The sequence below is a fragment of the Ornithodoros turicata genome, chromosome 7 (assembly GCF_037126465.1).
Source record: "Ornithodoros turicata isolate Travis chromosome 7, ASM3712646v1, whole genome shotgun sequence".
Classification (NCBI taxonomy): domain Eukaryota; kingdom Metazoa; phylum Arthropoda; class Arachnida; order Ixodida; family Argasidae; genus Ornithodoros; species Ornithodoros turicata.
The window spans coordinates 23,252,621-23,273,599 of NC_088207.1; the positions used below are offsets into that span (position 1 = coordinate 23,252,621).

At 46.7% G+C, this 20,979-nt stretch overlaps 2 protein-coding genes across 2 annotated transcripts in view; both read right to left on the reverse strand.

Annotated features, from left to right (window-relative positions):
* The window catches only part of LOC135399694 (uncharacterized), a 109,927-nt gene extending 91,596 nt beyond the window's left edge, over nucleotides 1-18,331 (reverse strand). Inside the window, exons 1-3 of the mRNA XM_064631428.1 lie at nucleotides 18,301-18,331; nucleotides 4,912-4,983; nucleotides 4,607-4,828 (exon numbers count right to left, since the gene is read on the reverse strand). The gene's annotated coding sequence lies outside the window, so the exon portion shown is untranslated. The remainder of the gene's footprint in view (nucleotides 1-4,606; nucleotides 4,829-4,911; nucleotides 4,984-18,300) is intronic.
* On the reverse strand, nucleotides 16,048-17,864 carry LOC135400527 (uncharacterized protein K02A2.6-like). Its single transcript, XM_064632360.1, has 3 exons — nucleotides 17,738-17,864; nucleotides 17,379-17,625; nucleotides 16,048-17,008 (listed from the first exon to the last, which is right to left on the reverse strand). Exons 1-3 carry the CDS (start codon nucleotides 17,862-17,864, stop codon nucleotides 16,048-16,050), a joined length of 1,335 nt encoding a protein of 444 aa, XP_064488430.1.
* Nucleotides 18,332-20,979: the final 2,648 nt, after the last annotated feature.

The window sequence follows — 20,979 nt, forward strand, 5'->3', positions numbered from 1 at the left end:
GCAATGGGGTGAAGCTCATATTTAAGGGTGTACAATGTGAAGTGTTTGCAGAGCACCACACCCTCCGAACTCTCCTCTACGGTGGACATGTAAAGGAAAATATGTAAATGGTCCCTCTGGTTTGACAAAGCTGATATAGACGATTCGAGTATTTTTCCACAGCGTGTGCACAACTAGGTTTATCGATACATTATGTCAACTTCTTCGGGGATCTGTGTGTGTGTGTGTATGTGTGTGATGGTGGTGGTGGTGGTGGGGGGGGCGTGCACTATTCTTACAGAACTTCACCACAGACCAAACTGCGTAGATGCAGGCTAGCTCGTGGATGAACTCCTGAGACTCGAGTTTTTGCATTATGTTGTTCACCACAGAGAACACTCCTCCAACCAACCATCGTCCCGAATGACACCGCACTGTCCTCTAGTTTGTTGAACGCGGTAGGCGATACGCATTTCTTTTTGTGACAGTTACGTGCTGGCGAGCACCCCCCTGTTCAACAAATCGGGGGCGAGAACGGTGTCATTCAGGACGATGGTTGGCGAGGAGGTGCTACACGGTGAAATACGACTTAAGACGGTGGTGGTCTTAAGTGTGGTGCATGTGCTGAAGCTCTGGGCTGAGCCGCACCATTCACACGGAGGTCGTACCTCGGTCGTCCAACGGATACTATGTATAAGATTGCAACTTTGCCTACTTGCAACCCTCCCCCACCCCCTCCCCGCGACTCCGGTTACGCCAATCAATAAAACTAACCAGGTGAGATAAGTGGATCGCGTGGCCTCACAAGATAGACGCCGGGACTATACCTGATATGATTTTCATTGATGAATTTGTCTCTTAAAGAGACTATAAAAATGATTTTTATCTCGCTTTCATAAGAAAGAAAACATTTTTCTGAGTCTAGAACGAAAAGTTTACCTTCATCATGCGAGGAGTATTCTCGGGAGCGAATTTAAACAAAGCGGCGAGGGGAATACGCAGCGAGCAACTTGGCGGGACCACGGCGCGGTCCGTCGCGGTCCCGAAAGGAGCATGCGCCATAGGCATGCATCCCGCATATGCGTTCATCGGGAGTGGAAATCTCCATGGCACCAGCTCCCGGGCGATCGTCGCAGCGTCGCAGTCGCATCCTGTGGTTTTCGCTGACATGCCGAGACAATGTGGGATGGTTGGTTGCCGTAATTCACGTAAATATTCGCCGGGCATCCAATGTCATATGCTCCCCGTGACGAGACGGACAGCTTCTGACGCCACGAGGCAATCGGACCGCCGGAATGGAAAGACGGTGCGGTGCCATCGACTCCTCGTGTTTGTAGCGATCATTTGCATGATTGCGATTACGAAGGGGACGCTGAATCTACGTGCTGTATAACTTTTGAATCAAGGTGTAGCACCATCACAATACGTGTCCTCGCCGGGGAAAGAACATCCACCGCAACGGCGCAAAAGTGTGAGTACTTTTCGTTATTGGGGCTAACAAAGATCTCTCAGTCCGTATGGTCCAAATGCTATCACATATTTCAGGAATGCGTAAATGTGTTAATTCTCATCTGCGTGACTTGGAATCTTGCGGTCGATTACGGCACACAAGATGGAGAGAGAGGGTAAAAGAAAGACAAAATACAAGTTACCGAATCTAGTCAGTAAACTCAGGTGGTACACTGTTGATAAAAAGAGACTGTGTTTAACATGGTCTTAGAAACCATACTTTAACAGAATATTAATGTAATATATTGAACATGTGTATCCGTTCTCTTCTCTTCACTCATCGGCTTTCATGTTCATGTTTACAGGTAACTTCCTCAGCGGAGCCTGAAACCCCCAAGGTGAGACAGCATGATCACTGCAACCCACTATTCAGAGCAGACCAATGTTTCGCGTACTCCTCCAGATTCCTCTTTGCAGCATTGTCTTGCCTACCATTCGGGCTCTGTGTGTTGTTGACAAGATTTTTTTTATTATTATTTGATTTCAGTTTGCTTCAGCATGTGCACAAATATGATATTGAGGGGACATTTTCTTGTTTACACCTGAATAAGCTAGGATGCTTTTAAGAGGTGCACATTTTTTTCCCTTATTTTATAATCATTACTCAGGTGGATTACTACATCCATTTACATTCACCCGAACTGGAGTTGCATACTGTGTTATTCATTTTCTTCTCTGAAACCAGGGCGACCCATTTGTATGGCAGCTGAAGTCTTTCACCAGAGTAACATGCCAGAAAAACTACAGCAAGTGCTCTGCAGTTCACCTCTAAAATAAATAAACCTAAGTTTGATGCACTATGTCCTCAGGAGATTTTGTTCCTGCTACGACTCTGCACTTTGTTTTACATTACCAAAAATAACCCTACCAACCATTACCATACCAGTGGTGCTCTGCTGTGTTCAACCAGTTCAACGTTCTCCGCGCATCCTGTAAAGCCTGTGCAGCTACTTCAGCCCTTATTTGATGGTAACATTGGTGCAAATACGGCTATGTGACAGTGTAAAACAGAATACAACCTGTGTTTGCATATGCATAAAAATTATGCATGTGTAGCATATAAAGTGTATATATAGATGTTACAGTTATTAGGTCTTATGTATATTAGTTATGGTACTATTTGAACTAAATGCCGACATTTCAGCTGATTGAGGCTGGTGCCCTCATCCTTGACTCATATAGAAGTGGGCCCACAGCCTCGGCGGAGCCTGCACAGCTGAGGACACTGTCCAGGTGGCAAATTGAACAGTTCTTTTACAAAGAAGGCAGATTTCTGCCAGCAGACCAAAAAGCAGTTTATTTGAAATAGTACCAATTTCTTCTCGTTTCTAATTGCAAAATATAGGACATGTTACTTCACTACTGGGGCCTTTGCTTTTTTCCAGGTACCTCAACTGGTGACTTCAAGCGTATGTAACACGTACGTTGATGACCGCTGCGGTCATGCTCCGCTATTTCTGCGTGGTGGTAATTACGCCCACGGTGCACTGAATATGGTTAAAAGTCGATGTGTGTATGACATTGAGGGATCATGATCGAGGACCGTTTCCGGCAGAGTACTCAGAATTCGCGAAAATCATTTCATGGAATGAAATTCGATCATTCGACCTGGTTTGATTAGCCGTGCAAAACGTAATCTCGAAACGCTGGTACAACCCAACCACGCACTCTTAAAAAATGAACTACACTAAATAGCACGCCCCTAGCCAATCATCCCGAATAACAACGTTCTATCCCTAATTCGATGCAAATTGGAGGAAGACGCCTTTTTTTGTGCCAATAATGCTGTACATAATTGGTACGAAAACGCCCTGGCCCCAGTTTTCAGCAAATCAGGGGGCGAGAACGTTGTCATTCGGGATGATGGTTGGCTATGAGCGTGCTATGTGGTGAAGCTCATCTTTAAGAGTGCGCAATGTGAAAAGTTTGCAGAGCACCACACCCTCCGAACTCTCCCTGACGGTGGGCATCTAACGGAAAATATGTAAGCGGTCCCGCTTGCGTTTGACAATGCCGGTATAGGCGATTCGAGTATTTTTCTACAGCGTGGCGCAACTAGGTTTATCATTATTTGCAGCTTCTTCGGGGATCGTGCGGGGTTTCGGGCACTATTCTTTCAGATCTTCACCACAGACAAAATTCCGTGGATGCAGGGTAGCTGGTGTATGCGCGTACGCCACCCCTTTTCAACAAATCAGGGCAAATAGCGATATCATTCGAGATGATGGTTGGCTAGGAGCGTGCTAAGCTGGTGAAGTTCCAAAATATCTCTTCCCCCCCCTCCCCCCAGACCCCGGTTACACCAACCAGTAAAACTAACCAGCTGGCATGGGTGGACCGCATGGCCCCACAGGATACACATCCGACTTATACCCGGTATGATTTTCATTGATTAATATATCTTAAGAACAGCATGCACGCTCAGAACCTTATGAATCTGGTGACTCGTCAAAAAATAAGCGAAAGCTGAAAACCTCAGATTTTAATTGCAGCCACTTTGGGATAGGACACCTGGTTCTTTACAGGACCTTTGACGCTAGGAGAACCAGATTATTGCGCTACCTTATTAACGAAAGGAACATTTCATAAAGGATGATTGCGGATGAACAGAAATTTTACTGGCGCTATATAAAGTCATTAATCGCAGTACAGAAACACCGAGCTTTGATCGATTTGTTAGTATATTGACACAGGCTCAGTTTAAGAAATGAGCTGCTAGAGGTGTGTCTGATCTGAGGGACGTAGTAGCTCTGAGGGATGTCTGAGGAATATAGTGCTATTTGTATAGCGCCAACTTCTCACGCAACTGCCGTCAGGGTGGTGGATGGAACACTGGTTGGAAGTTGGAACACAACCCTTCACAATGAGCTATCAAAGCTACCGCTCATGCACGGAGAATTTTTTTCTATTTGCTCGCTTGTGTACTCCAGTACACAAACAAGCAAATACTTTTCGTTATGTTACTTCTTACTTCGCTACGTAGGACACGTGTCCTGCCTGGATGGTTTAGCGTATTTCAGAAAATCACCTGGCTCTCCGAAAAATTCCTGGTCAAGCACATTGAAAAAAGAAAGAAAGACAAGGAAACTCGACTCAAGAAATAGTTTGACTCGCTTACTTGGACGTGGCAGCCGGGTTGTAGTCGTTGTTGTTGTAGTCGTTGTTGTAGTCGTCGTTGTTGTAGTCGTCGTTGTTGTAGTCGTCGTTGTTGTAGTCGTCGTTGTTGTAGTCGTTGTTGTCGTTGTCGTCGTTGTCGTCGTACTTGTCGTCGTTGTCGTTGGAGTCGTACTTGTCGTCGTTGCTGAGGAGGACTTTGTTGTTCTCCTTGTAGGCGCCGGTGCTGTGCCGATCGTGCGAAGGACATTAACACCTTCAGTCATATGCACCAGCTTTTTGTACCTGAAAATCACTCTAAGTACATACCTGGGTGGGGAACAGGATTGACAGGGTAATCGAATCCAGCATCGGGCGTAGTATCCGCCTTAGAATCTGAAGCTGCGAATTGCACCAAATACACCCAGCGGTCATTCAATCCCATAAAGCACACTTCTTCCGCATTTTACTTTGGACTCTTGGACGTCGCACGATATCTACAATCTGTTCAGAAATAATTTGAAGGAGCACTGAGGTGACCCCAAAACTGTTTTTTTTTTCGCTCTCCAGCGCAGAGTGTTCCCCAAACAATGAAGCCGAAGAACGATGGGCGTAGGTTACCTACAGAGCGAGCGCGAGGGCTGTGTTCCGCACACATTTGAAAATCATTTTCCTCGTGGAAGGAGCACATCGCAGAAAAAGAGGACGTCGTGACGTAAGCTACTACCCTCACGTGACCAGTGACGTACAGCAGCACAGCTCAAGCATGTAGAAGCCGCGCGTCAACTGCGAAGAAAAAACAAAGAAACAAAGCACTGAGCCTTCCCCACGTCACGATCACATCGTGTTGGCCGTCTGGGGCTTTCTCTGTTTTTCTTTTCTTGTTTTTTTTGTTGTAAATTTGATTGCACGGCTATAACGCCCCGCAGAGCGAATATATTTTGCACGGTGACTCCTGGTGGACAGTTTGACACACGAGGCAGGATTTCGAGTGATGTTCAATGTCGCCTCATTGCTCCTTCAAAAGTCTATACTATCGCTTCTGTTCGCCGTGCATAACGTCTGCATGAGAAAGATACAAGAAAGTTCAAGCGACCGAAAGTACAAAACCTTTCACAAAATCTTCCCAAACGGAACCACGCATCACGTGAATTATTTGCTTATTTGCTTCATTACCGTATGGAGTAGGTAGCGGTATGCCTACTAAACTTTAGGCTGCCTCTCTCTTGTCTCTGTGTACGTGACTAAGGTCAACAATGTAAGCAGTTTTTTTTTTTTTCTCCACCACCCGTTTCTCTTGACCTGGAGGCGCTGTTCGCTGCAACAACGCCATCTCCGTCAAAATTCCGTCTCAGAGGGAGATACAGCCCATGAAACCAGATCCGCATTTTTTACAGCTTAAAGACTTCCTGAACGAATCGAACTAAAAAATAAATAAATAGAATAGAATAGCATAGAACTAGTCAAGGAACTGAATATATGTTAGCACGCCTGTTTTCGAGTCAAGTTGTGTTTTACAGGGTGTTCCAGCTAAGTCGGATATATGACGGATATTCTCTTCAGGAGGTATGGAAGATTTGATTGGCTCCGAAATTGGAGAGGATGAGCAGAGACGAAACCAAAATAACAAGACGTTATTTTGGTACCTGGGCGCGCTGTTCTGGCCCGCATTCGGTCGCACGTCCACGCTTATCAGAGTCTGCTAATCTATCGCTGAATGATAGGGCAGTGTCGCCTCTCCTCTGGAAAGATAAAAATGTGGAAGGGACGGGCTCGAGTGCTCGAACGACTGAAAGCATTTCAATTAAGGAAAAGTCCTTTTCCAGTCATGTGCCCACCGCGAGGTTCCTTCTACCATTACTTGGAATGGACATGTTGTATTGGTCGTGCCGGGCGGAGAGTGGAATATACTTGAAAAATAAAATTAATGACAGAGAGTCACACTTGAGCAAGACAATAAATGTGACCCCTGGGCTCATTTAAGGTGTGCCCTTGAGCATTCTGCATTTGTTGTGGTGGCTTAAATGAGGTTCCTGCGCGACACAAGCAGCACGAGAATAATATATGCAACGCATGCAGGGATGAAGGCTTAGGAGGGTATGCGTCCCCTCGTCATAGTCCTGGGTACTTCCCTTCCTGGGTTCCTTGTCGACACGTGCGCTTGGTGTCCCATGTTGGAAAATAGACACCTTCACTCTTCTACAGTCCAGCCCAGCTTAAACCTTCACCAGGAACAACAAAAAAGTATGCATTTCACGTGTGCGAACTTCGAACGATAAACGCAATGAGAATGCGACAACATTTAATGTTCATCTGTGGACAGTAACACCCGACCAAAATCTGAGGTATATCTTTTATGAGTCGGTTATTTCTGCGCCTTTTTCACTTTGGTGCAAAACGTCCTTCATACGACCCTACACAACGCTAACGCAAGACAGGATCCGGAGCCAAACCAGCCTTTCGGGCTTGTTCTGACTCAGCTTGGCGGCGCCGTGCAGCCAGGCGCCAACAGCTCCCCATAGTTGAGATGCACTGTTAGAAGAAACGGTATAGAAGAGGTATAACGGAGGTATAAACCAGGACTACCATATTTATACCTCATCACCAACCACTATACCACGTTTAAACCATGTGGGAGGTACCTTCCACGCCAGTTGAGGGTATAATAATGTAATTCTCTCTTGAGTTTATACCTTCGGTATTTTGTATACCTTTAGATATGAACCTCTGGTACCACATCAGTTTGTGGTGGAGACAGTATACCATCTCGGCTAAGCAGTAATTTAATTAGAAAACAAAGTCAGTAATACGGTTGCATCGTAATTAATAGGGAGAGTGGTTTATTGAAGCGTGACTATTTCTTCCTGAAATGACTGGATCTACGGGGCCGTATACTCATATAGTTGCTCGCCATGCGAAGGTGCCCCACATTTTGCGGAGCCATATTATACCAGTATCTCTTCTCCATCAAATCTTCCAACGTTGCTTCTTGCGTGGCGAGTAATCTGCACGTGCTCTCCTCTACGATGTACACCTGTACTTTGTGAATATGATTTTGTGGGTACGTTCGTGTGCCCGCGTGTACAGGTATTTTCTTTCCTTCTCGCGATTGTCGTTATTGAAGCACTGTCGCTCCATATTATTTTGTTCTAATTTTGTAACGAGCTGGACTGGGAAAGTGCCACTCTTATATAGCGCTGAAAGAAGAAGAAGAAAGAAAAAGGAAGCCGAATATTCCAATTCTTCAAGATTACACCCCGGGTGCGAAAATATACCTTCAGGGAGGTGTAGATTTTATACCTCAAAAGGTATGCCCCTGAGTGTAATTCAGGCAACACTGGGCATGCGGCCAAAATGCGTCGTGATGCCTAGCAGCCAGCCAGTCAAGAGCCTCTCAGTTTGGCTCGCCTCTCTGCCGGTCCTGGCTACCATGGACTTGATTGTTTTCATGACATTTTTGAGAGGCGAAATACACATTTGATGCAACGTATTGACTCATATATTCGCCGTGCGTACAGGACGTTTCGTTCTTTGAACAGACTGCAACCAAACCAAATTCGAACTTGCAAAATACATACACTGTCTACTTCTGGAAGCGAACGAGGCTCACGAGTACGAGCCATTGCACAAATGGGCACGTTCTACACGCTGACAGTGCACCGAATGTTAGACCGTCACAGGAAATACTTGTGTCGTTCGGAATCCTGTCTTCTTTGTCACTGTGTTTGAAAATGGGACAACGCTCGAAGGTGTTCCTCAGGAGTCAGATCACCACAGCATTCCAGTTCCGAACCGGCTAGACTGTTCGTAGGATGATACTTGTTTCGGGAAACGGTACATGGACAGAGTCACTATAACTCACGTGCGAATCTGCGAACACACTTGCGCTTCGCTCGTTGTGGTCAACCGACATCGGCGAGACGCGGAGACGCTGCGACCCTGCTTGCACGTGTCCGCCTGACCGCCCGCCCGCGAGCTGTCAGCTATTTCGAAACTTTCTCAACCAATCCCGGAGTGCGCAACGACCTTCGGCCAATGGGCATCCGTGATGATGCCTCACACAGTAATACCACGTGACTATGACGCGGAAACATTTTTCTACTGCCGCGAATACGGGGAGCTATTGAGGCCTGGCGCAGCCTCTGCCTTCTTTCGCCGGTGCTCCTAAGCGACCATAGGGAGGTTCAGCTAGAGTTTGGCACGGGGACACCAGCGCCGACTTTCTCTCCTGGTGTCGGACGGATGAAAAACTTTCAATTATATTCTACAGGCGTTTGAAGATTTACACACGTCGTGACGTGAATTAAGTCTTGTTAACGATGAAAGATGAAACGTTAGATGAACGAAAGATGAAACGTTAATTTCTTAGGCAATTTGAGGCTTTGTATGTATTTGTCCTTTCCATGTTGTTCCAGCCTCAGAACATCAGTTCTCTCTTATGTCTCATGTTCGACTTGGGGCGAAAACCTGGGCACAGTTAGCCAGGGTGTTTAACGCTCAGGGAATAGCGTCTTACTTAATAATATTCTATTTTTCCAGCACAAGTTTACAATGCAGTAACGCCTGCTTGAGCCAATGTACTTGTTTGCAGGTTGCAGACAACGAATGCAGGCAAAGAATACTAGGTATGATGCTGTACAGCATACCTAGTATTCTTTGCCAGATTCTTCTGACATAACTAAAAATAAATAAATAACTAGAAAGATACAGATCACAGGAACAATAAACTAACGTACAAGCTGGATGTAACACAAATAGAGCACTGGCAACACACACACCACTACTACAACCACACCTCTACAACTACATACCAGTAGTATCTACCACTAATAACATGCAAACTAACAACTAACTTATACACAACCGCCGAAAACTTATGGTAGCGAACATAAATAGGGCTAGGGGCGTCTTACGTATTCACCAGCCACTTTTTTGTTTCTCTTTTCATGCTAGACATAGATTTCAGTTTTTTGAGTTCATCAGATAGTTCATCGGGAACAGTATAGTTCCTAGCATACGGGGTTACGGGGCCCATCCGCACCCCTAGTCACAGATGTGTTAATGGCTTACCACACTGTCTACGCAGCAGGCCACAGGCTCGTTCTCCAGTGGGTTCCAGCCCATTGTGGTATCGTGGGGAACGAGCAGACAGACAGCGCCGCAGAAGCAGCACGCTCGTATCGGAAACGGACCAGTATTGTTCTGCTGAGAGGAGACCGTCGTTCCATTCTGCGACGCCTCGTGACACCGCTGGCTTCCTGCCAATGGACAACCGACATTCTCCCCCCATCTATGTTGAGCAGAGTTGATCCAACGCTCGCTTTCCGCATGCCACGAAACACCTCTCGTCAAGATGCTGCATTAATCCACCGAATGCGCCTCGATGTGGCCTTTACAGCTGAGTGGCGTTACTGCTTGAGACAAGTTGACTCTCCCACCTGCTGCCACTGTGGTGCTCTTGAGGAACTAAAGCAGATTTTTCTTCATTGACCCCGCTACCAACCTTCCCGAACCGCACTCTCCGAGTCTCTTCGTCAGCTGGACTCTCGCCCCTTCTCCCTATCGAAATTGCTTGGTCCCTGCCCAATCGAGACCAGCAACGATCTGCGCTCAAAGCTCTTTTGACATTTCTGGACACCATCGGACTTCGTTATTGTGGAGGGACTCGTTATTTTATTCCCCACACACCCACCAACAATGGGGTAGAGTATCGCCTCTGGCGATGAACCTCCCCACCCTCCAAAGTCAAAATAAAGTTGTTGTTACCGTATTCTGCTTTACAAAAGGGAATTTTATAATGTGTACCAGATCTTAACGTTATGCCTCTTTCTTCCAATGTCTTAAATTGGGTTGAAAAGTAATGCTTGCACAAAATATTGTATGTAAATAAATCGCTGGACTTTAATATTCCTGACACTGCATATACATTCCGAGCTGCGTCGTTGTAACCGTGTATTTCTTAAGTATTGCGCACAATTCCCGTAGAAGGTTAATTCTTAGTTTAATGACGACATACCCAGTGCAAAATAGATGGATCTTCTAATACTGAATGGTGCATTTCTTTTAATGAAGTATATTTGTGCCAAAACGGAGCGAAGTTTCTTACAAACCTTATCAACTTCCGCGTACCATTTTATATTGTAGTCTAGGGGCAGTCCAAGGTACTTTATACTATCTACATACTCGATCAAGAAACACCACCTTAGTTTTTTCTACATTCACCGCAACTTTATTTTCTCTGTACCATTCCATTAATTTTTGTAGTTCGACTTTAATAACAGTCGTTGCCTTTTGATAACCATGATTTGCTACCATTAGCGCTGTATCATCGGTAAACTGATGTAATGTCCCCTGCAACGGTACCTTGGGAATTTCACTAGCATATGTAATAAATAAGAGCAGTCCAAGCACAGAGCCTTGCGGGGCACCATGTGACAAAAGTTACTTAGGACTAGAAAAGTTTATTTAAAAGTATAAATTATAATTAGTTAAATAAATAAATAAATTAAAGATTATATTTTCACGGATTGACATCCGTTTTCTAAGTGATTCCTAAATCAATCATACATATATTTCCTCGTATTCCAACAGAATATAACCTACCCTGCAAAATTTTATGATTTATAGTTTCAAATGCTCTTGAGAAATCTATACAAGAGATAGCAACCCATCCACGATCTAAAAATCTATTGACATCATCATTAAAGTCTTGTAGTCAACAGATGAATTGTACTTTTCTATTTTACTGATATACTACTTCTCCATGATATAACATAGGGTTCGCAAAACAGAGACAGGTCTATAACTTAAAATATGATCTTTAGGCCATTTCTTGTAAATGGGTCTTAACATCAGGTACCTTACCAGTTTTGAAAATACCATTGAACAAGTGAAGCAGGAAATCTAAAAGGGCATCTATGTTTTTGGTTAATATCACGAGGTCTAATGTCATCATAACCAACGGCTTTATCATTTTTCATAATTTTCATTATGTGCCAGATATCTCTCGAGCTATTTCAGGAAAATGGATTGAATTACAAATTGACGTAATTCACTGTAGCTACTATAGGGCAGTTAAAGAGGCTTTCAGAAAACACAAAAGCCAAAGCAAAGAATGACAAAGCGGAAGATGTGCGATCCTGGAGGGACACCAGCGGCGCGGGGCAGCAAGCTTCTCAATTGCGACCCAATATCGGAGAGGGCATTGCAGGTCATGCCACATCTGAACCTCCGCATACCGAATCTTTTAAGCAAAATTTGTTCAACTGTTGCGTACTGTGGATATGATTTATATCCAAGAAGCAAGATCGCAATAATAGCTGGATGGGCGGAAAAGGGCAGCCACGATTGCCCATGCTCTTCCTGACGTCGAGTAGTCGGTAGAGTTCATGAACGGTATCTTTCTTTGAATTCACATGTGTCGTAACTCTCAAGGTGGTTTTCCCAGTCCCGCATTCATCGCACGTCAGCACGGGAACAACACCGCAATGGTAACTCTTCAATCATTCGACGCGATCTACGAAATCGCACACGTCTTCCACGTTTGTTTCGGGGCGAGCGTCCCACACGGAGTTCGCGAGCTCACTTGGCTTGGCTCACTTCGTTGGCTGGCGCGCAACGGGGGCTATGGGAAACAATGTTCTCAGGGCTAGCGCTTACATAGGGAGCGGTTAATCGGGAATACGACCCATAGTGTTCGCTGGGTGCCTACGTTGTGTGTCACTGCTCATTGAGAACCATTACTCTATTCGAGACTCATCTATGCTTCTATGGATGCAGAACGAACTTGTTTCATATGCGGAGTGTATCGCCCATGGCGAGGAAATTGCTGAATCAACCTCATTAATAAAGTTGTTTTCCTACATGTGTATATGCGCACACATCAGGCTGAATCAGGTTTGACAGAGGTTGTACATGTGGATCATGCGACCCAAGCGGCGGCTACATGAAGCCGAATGAAACGGGTCAAGCTGACTTATCGCACCTCCTCTCATCAATCCTCCCTAGACGATTGGTAGAAACAGCCTGATGGGAAAGGATTTGCTGTGATAAATCAACTCGACCCGGTTTTGTAGAGTTCATGGAAACACGGCTCCACATGTATGACCTGTGTCACACCTGATTCAACCTGATTTCGTACCTAAAGTGGTACGAAAGTGTAGAAATCAGCGAATGGAGTGTAGAAATCAGCGAATGATTCTGTTTTCCAACAATTCTGTTTCCCAAGCAGCACAATGTACTGAAAGTCGAGTGCAACAGGGGTGGACGGGTAGGTGGAAGAACTTGAACAGACTGGGGAAACTAAAGAACATTGATAAGACACATACCGTCCACCCCTATTGTGCTCGACTTTCGGTACATTGTGCTGTTTGGGAAGGGACACCAAGCGCACATGGCAACAAGGAAGTTGAGGACCTTACGAAACGAATTGGCGGGAACTAACACAAGGAGATACATCCCTTCCCTAAGCCTTCATCTCTGCGTAACACACATTTTACTCGTGGTGCTTGTGTCGCATGCTTACTGCCTCAGCATGTGAGGGTGTTGCGAAAATGCGGGCGAGGGGGACAAGATCCCCACTTTGTAGGGAGTGCACAGATAAAAAGTTAGGGGTGTGGCGCCAAACGTAGGGGGGGTGTTGAGGGTGCAGGGTGTTCGTGATAAAACAATGGACTCCTCGACTTCTCATGCTTCATGATCCCAAACAGTCGTGATGAGGTAACAGAAATTCATGAGAAATAGAATGTCTGTTGGGATTTGCGTCATCAGGTGCTTTATTATTATACGCTCCGCAAGTACGTTTCTGCGCAGCAGAAGAGGGTGAGGGTGTAAAATGACGTACGCGGCGGCGTGCCGCGCTCCCATTCGCCAAGGCCCCTGTCGCCTCCACGTGCGAACCAGAGAAAGGTAAACAGCAGGGAACCCGCCATACGTTTTGTGTGTTTTACGCTTGTGATACGGTGTTAAACACCTGCTGCATTTATGACTGTATTTCGTCGCATTTGGATGTAGTGTCACTTATTTATTTCCAAAGCGCACACGGATTCGCTGACGGTGGGAGAACGCGATTAACTGTTGCTGGCGGGTTCAAACGGCATTCTACGACCGGGGGAGTGTTTGTGTGCGTGTGTGTTGTGCAGTGTTTTACGTTGACTACAGAAAATGTTCAAACACGGTACACACCCAAGGCTCTGCTTTCGTGGCAGTGGCGAAGACCGCCGCGGCAGGTCACAGTTTAATGTGCTCTTTTGAGTGGTCTCATAGTAGTTCTAACGTCTAATAACAGTGGAGTCTCACACTTTACCAGGAACGGGCATGATCATTGTCCGTTCGGGTGCAACTGCACCAGGCTCCATTTGCTTCACCGTGGAAGACGAGAGTTCGTACGCGTGCTGAGGCACGGTTGTCGTCGTCCTGTCGTTCACGGTAGTTTAGACCATTGTAGCTGTCACGTGACTAAATTTACCATGTCTACGAGGACACTCGCTGTTCGCGCTGGATAGCTGACAACTCCGCGAGACCGTAATTTGAACAAAATGGTGAAAATGTTTGCAGGGTGCTCGCACGAGCGAACTTAAACGAGAGCCGAATTGTTGAAACTTCAGCAAATATATTGCGTTAACCAATTCGTTTGTCTTTCGTCGATAAACCAAGATCATGCACAACGAAAAGTGGGACCTCTAATACAGAAACCAGAGCTGTTTTGGCCCTCCCAGGGGCACTTCGTGCATCGAATGTGCCTTTGTTTACCTTCTTGAAGCGCGCACATGGTTCCTTCGGCCAATCGGGAGCGTCCTAGAAACGTCACCGTGACGTCATGCGCACTAAACTCCAGTGAACTAGTGAAGCCATTTTCATCTGAATATCTTTGTCCAGGTTCGGGAACCCGGCTACGTCGAGTTTTGATTTCATGCGCCTCTGATGTAGCAGTTCTGAAGGGAATAACCCTGTTGCTGCGTGAGGCATAGCCCTGTAGATCCCCAGGAACGCCTTCACGTCTTGCGACACAATCCTCCTCCCAGTGAGTGAAATCGTTTGGATGAAGCCCTTCAGAACTCTATTGAAGCGTTCCAACTGTCCGTTTGCTTCAGGATGGTATATTGCCGACTGTCGGTGCAGCATGCCCCTCTCGGCAAGAAAATTCTTGAACTGTAGAGCTTCGAATTGAGGCAGTGGTCCAAAACCAAAATTTCAGGGTATCCCTCACGAACAAAAATGTCAATTAAAAACTCAAGGATAACCTCTGTGCGAAACAAACGCTACCTCCGGCCACTGAAATAATCCACAGCTGTGATAGCGAAACGGCAGCGTGCTGGAAGGCTGCCGAATGGACCTACGATATCTATCCCCAACTGCTTCTACGGACCACAAGAGGAAGGTACTGGTTGTAGAGGTCCTTTGTGCGTCACTGCAGTCTTGTCCGCTTCACGACATATATAACAGTCTCGTACATACATCTCAATTTCAACGTCCATACAAGACCACCAATAACGCTCACGTATACGTTGCTTCGTCCGGACGATCCCCGAATGTGACTCATGAGCGATGTCGACGATTCGTTTCCTTAGCCAAGAAGGAGGGATTATCCTTGACCCTCTGAGTAGGATATCTCCCACCGAAGTGATCTCGTCGCGAAGTTTGAGATATGGAGAACGTTGTTCTTGCTGCTGCTCTTCCAGTTGAGGGTCATGCTCCAAGCAACTTAAACCCCTGACAGAGTCCGACGTCATCGTCCATAGCCCGCAGCAGCTCTTGCATGCAAGTAATGCAGGATAGCGCCTGCTGAACAGAGAACACTAACTCGTCTTCATCTTCATCTCCGGTTGTAGCCAGCTTGTAAGGTAGGGGAAGTCGTGACAGGGCGTCGGCGACGAAGTTATATGCTCTCCTTTCTTGTGTACAATGGTGTAATTGTACTGAAGGAGACGTGCAGCCCATCTTGCAACACGCATCGGTTGCTGTCCAGTACTTTGGGTTGACAAAAGCGTGACCAAGGCTTGAAGGTCGGTGCAAAGCGTAAATTTGTGTCCAAAAAGTAATACGTGCCACTTCTCGCACGCCCACAAGCATGCCAAAGCTTCCTTCTCCCCAGTTGAGTACCGGTACTCTGTCGCTGTCACAGCCCTTGAGGCGAAGCAGACGGTACGTAGACCGTCAGGATGCTCCTGCTGCAGCACAGCCCCCAGGCCGAATTTGATGCATCCGCCGTGACAATTGTAGGAAGCGAAGCATCGAAGAGAGCCAGAGGTACGCACTCTTGATGAGAAATTTGACTTTGCTGAATGCAGTTTCTTGCTCTTCCGTCCATAGAAATCGTTTCTCTTTGCGAAGCAGTCGCCGAAGCGGCTCCACCACCGTGGCGAAGTGGGGTACGAACTTGAGGTAGTACGATGCAAGGCCAAGAAGTGAGCGCAAGGATACGACATCCTGCGGAGATGGCGCATCACGAATGGCTTCCAATGTATCCTACAGCGGACTCATCCCATCCGGCGATAAAGAATGTCCCAGAAACTGTAACTGGCGTGTGGCAAAGACAGATTTATTCTTGTTCAACCTCAGCCCAGCGGCATCCAGGGCGAAGAGCACCCGATGCAATCTAAGGTTGTGCTCCCCCATTGTAGTACCGTATACCAAGATATCATCGAGGTAGTGAAGAACACCTTTTAAACCCTTTAGGACCATCGCCAACATTTTCTGGAATGCAGCAGCCGCTGATGCCAACCCAAAGCATACACGCTTGTAGCGAAAGAGGCCGTCGTGAATAATGAACGCAGTTAAATTACGACTTTCTTCTGCAAGCTCCATCTGATGATACGCGGAAGAGAGGTCCAGTTTTGAAAAGTACGAAGCGCCAGCAAGGTGATGAAAGATGTCCTTCATGTGAGGCAAGGGGTGGCTATCAATGACGATGGCTGTATTTGGCTTTCTGAGGTCCACGCATAATCTGAGCTCTCCAGTCTTCTTCCAGACAGCTACAATTGGGGACACCCATTCAGAGGCATCTACGCGTTCTATAATGTCCGACCGCTCCAGCTCCTGCAGTTCCTCCGAGACTATTTGAGGAAACTCCAACGGAAGGCGGCGAAGTTTTTGCTGTACCGGTTCTAGCGATGTCCTTATCGTTACTTTGTGTCTGTAACGCTTCGCTAGTCTCAATTCCTCGGATAAAAGAGTAGGGTATTTCGTCAGGCACGGAGGTACCTGTACTGCAGGTGTAGCCGACACTTTCCGGCAACGCTGCTGAGCAGGTACAATGGCGATGTCCAAGGCGCGCAACATATCCATGCCAGCAATGGCAGCACCTTTGCGCACCTCATGAAATCTACAAGTGGCAGTCCTGTTGCCGAAACATACTGTAGCAGAGAATACCCCTTCCGTGGAGATGATTGCTTTAGAGTAGTCATGAGATAACTTCTCATGGTAGACGCTAGAAGGTAAAAGGGAGACAGACCGCTGAGACTGTGTCGACCAGAAGACATAAGGGAACGCCCGCAGCCTGTATTTCACAGAAAATTGCGTTTGTGTTGGACGTCGATGTTACATAGGCGTCTACGTCCCCCTCCTTGACCGAGGTTGCTTGTACCGAGGACTTCTGACGGCACACTGACTCAAAGTTCTTTTCCTCTTACATAACCGGCAAGTTTTGTTCCTAGCAGGACAACTGGGACCGTTTCGTCGACCCACATCTATAGCATGCATTCGACGTTTTCTTCTCATGGAGAGCTACAGCTGAAACGGTAGCGTGGTGTTGCTGACTAGCCAGGAGAGCAGATTCTTTTTGCGCTTGCTCCACTTGCTTTGCAATTGCCAGAGCAGTGTCCAAGGTCAGGTCGGGCTCTAGTAGAAGGCGATCCCTGACAACCTGACTCGATGTCTTTTCCAAAAAGTGGTCACAAATGATGTCCTCAGCCATGACCTCGAACTTGCAGTTCGCACTCAGGGTCCGCAGCCCCGTAATAAATTCATCAATCGATTCACCTGGATGCTGTAGGCTCTGCACCGCGGCAGCATACACGTCTTCCGTCTCATCGACGGTCGAGGAGACTGCCGTAGCAGGAAAGTATTCCGCAAAGTATTCCGTAAACGGTATTCCGTAAAGTACGGAATATCCGTTGTCCATCCACTCCAAGACAGTTCAGTAAAATAGACATCTTACGTGTAGATGCATATCCCGTTCCACCGCAGGCTTCCATGTAGGTCGTGAAGAGCTGCATCCACTCCTCCCAAGGAATGGGCGGTTTGCCAGGGGAAGGCAGAAATACTGGTGGGGGATGCAGGTTCATTGTAGTCGACTTAGCCAGGCTGTTATGTCTTTATTGACATCAAGCACAACTGTCCTGAACTAATGCCCGAAACCGAATGCCACGAATGTCAGTCCGCTCCGCGTCAGCTACCCTCCTCTTCTTCACTCTCGTTCTTCTCCACCTTGCATCGACACAACAGAGTGCATCGCGATGAACACAAGCACCGCTCAATATGGATGTAATGACATTTACAAATGCATAATGTAGAAAAAATATGGTGCATAGAATGAATGTGCAACGATGGCATATCGAGACCATAGGTTTCATTTCTGCATACGATTGGGACAAAATGATCTTTTGGTCTTTTGTAATGAAAGCTCTTCAAAGTGTTTCTAGAGCATTGACTTTTCTGTTGCTTGGGCCTTCGGCAGCAATGGATGAAAAAACAAAACAAAAAACACCACTTTCTACTTACATGACGAGCCTCCGCCGCCTCCGCCGCCGCCGCCTCCGCCGCCTCCGCCGCCTCCGCCGCCGCCGCCTCCGCCGCCTCCGCCGCCTCCGCCGCCGCCGCCGCCGCCTCTGCCTGTTGCGTCATTTTCCTCTTCGCCCCCTTCAAGATAATAGAAACAGATTGATAGCAGCTTGTGCACTGGCTGTGCAGCGGCTTAATGTGTTAAGAGCATGGTATTGAAAAAGCCCGTATAAGACGCATATGGTTCCTATATCAGTTTGTACGGTTCCCGTACAGATTCGTATGGGTCCTATATTAATACATATGGGCCGCGTATGAAGTCATATATAGGCAATATGGCATTCTTATGGGTACCGTACGGAGTCATATGGAGTCAATATGATACTTATGTGGGCCTCGTATGAAGTGGTATGGGACCGTATACCACATACCTTTCACCCGTATGAAGTGATGTGGCAGCAATATGGGTTCCATACGTCTTCGTATGTGACAGCAATAGTACACATATGGCGCCGTATGATGCACATTAGGATAGTTTGGGGGACAGGAATCTCACATGACACATAATCCGAAACGTTGATTCTGCCACATAGTTATGATTACAATTATGCCAAACTTTTTGAAATGGGCCACTTAATTGCGTCACGCACTTACCTTATAAAAATGGATTGTGCGAACCAAATTTGTGTCACTGCCCAGGAGGAATGTGCAGGTAAATAAACTCACTTCTACGTTCCTGTGTTAGGGACTAAATAGTAACGAACGGACGGAAACGATGCAGAAATAGGATACACGCTCCGAACGACACGTGAGGTGACACACATGACTAGGTTAGGTCAGGTTGGATGATAATACAATTAGTTATACCCTAACATGGATTTGTCCTGGTTTCTAACCTGCTCCCGTACTCAAAGTATCGATTCTTCAGGTGTTTATCTGGAGTACACGGATAGCCTGCTCAAGACTCTTGGGGACCCTAGTGGTTGATGGCAGTAGTGAGTCTCTTTCGACTGACGGTGGTGTCGCTTGATGGGGTTGTGCGTCTAATATAGAGGCCTAAAATGGTCCTACCAAGACGCTATTTGTTGTGACGGATTCCGCATTCCTCCCCCTTCACGAGCACGCCCGAAGTTTGTGAGAAATCCTAACGGTAGCCGACAAATGCGGAAATTTTTGGCTTCCATCAGCACATCAACGACACGTTCGGAGCGCCGTCACTCCCGCAGTGTTTGTCGGATTCACGCCAAAATTTGCGTCCAAATAGGTCTCGAATAGTTCTATGATCAGCCAAATCACACCGCGGTCCGGTCTTTAGCGGTTCGGAAATTGCGGGTGAAGACGCGTTCGCGTCATTTTTCGGAAGGAAGCTCGCGTCCAACGATGTTCATTTTTTGGGAACCTACTCTACATGACGTACCAAACGTGACAAAATCGATCGCAGCTCTGTAACTTTAGCGGTTCTCCAGTTATCGGTTTCCGTGTTTGCACTTCTCACAATGCATGGGATAGGCGGCCGCATTTTCCTAAAACTGCCCCAGTTGCAGCTACATAGTCGTGTGTAACATAGTTTTGAAGGTCTCGACGTGCTCTTTTCAATCCAGTGTGCCCTGTAGGCCCGCAAAGTTTCGTTCTCCAAGATAACATATTGGCTTTGCAGTTTTTCGACGCCGGCGTGTCTGGGTAACGACCACCGGAAACGCTTCCCGCTGTTCAGTGTTGTAACTTGCTTACCTAACGTCCAATTTACACGAAACTTTGTGTGTGCATGCTCCGTACCCTGCACTACAACTTTGCTTCTCGGATCGCCCGTCAATTTCCAGCTGCTAGGGCGTCATACCAACAATTTCTGACGCCAACCCCCGTTCCGCGACATTTGTCCCAGTGTTTGGGTTCGAACCCCACGGCAGATCCGAACCTCCCTCTGACGGGCACACGCACTCAAAGCGGGCAAGGCGTAGGAACTTGTGACACCTTTCTATCTCTCTTCGTTCTCGAGTCAGCATCCCGTGGCAACGGCGGCTTCCTTATACATGGGGCGAGGGGCATTTTTTTCGATATCGGGCGTTTCTTGGCGTACAAAGGTGAATGAGGCCTCGTTTCGACGGGGAAAACGTCCTCTTTCCGATAGCATTGCTGTCGTGCTCGCGCCGCTTTCCGTTCTTTTGATATAGCACGAAGAACGTTGCGACAGTGGCGCCCCCGACGCCAACTCCACACTCTAAATCGTTTCACACCTTTACAGGTGTAAAATAGGTGTATTAACAAAGATGACACCCCTTTCACACCCTACAACTTTGTTTTGGAAGTTCCTGAGGGTGTAACAATGGTGTACTACACCCTCAGGTGAAATATGGTGATAAGTGTGTCGCCTGGGTGTATAAAGGGAGTATGGTTATTTTCGTTCAGATGAACAAAAGTAAATATATACAACAACAGGGAACGGGAAGTTACATTACAAAGGTGCATGGCGTGGATTTACAACAGGTCTACCATTTGATAATGTATGCAGATTTAGAAGATCCGTTGAGATAGTGCTTAAATTTCTTAAAACACGTTGCTCCTCATTGCAAAACAGAACAAATACATGATAGTGCGCATCATACTCAACTGCAGTTAATGTTTGCATGAGAAAAATGGTATCAGAGTTAATAACATATATGCCTGCAATCCCAACGAACA

Coding starts and splice junctions, on each gene's coding strand:
- LOC135400527 (XM_064632360.1), bottom strand. CDS start 17,864: ATGAACCTGCATCCCCCACCAGTATTTCTGCCTTCCCCTGGCAAACCG. Junction 17,626..17,737: donor AACGGGATATGCATCTACAC/GTAAGATGTCTA, acceptor CTGCTACGGCAG/TCTCCTCGACCGTCGATGAG. Junction 17,009..17,378: donor ACTGCTCTGGCAATTGCAAA/GCAAGTGGAGCA, acceptor TTTACCTTCTAG/CGTCTACCATGAGAAGTTAT.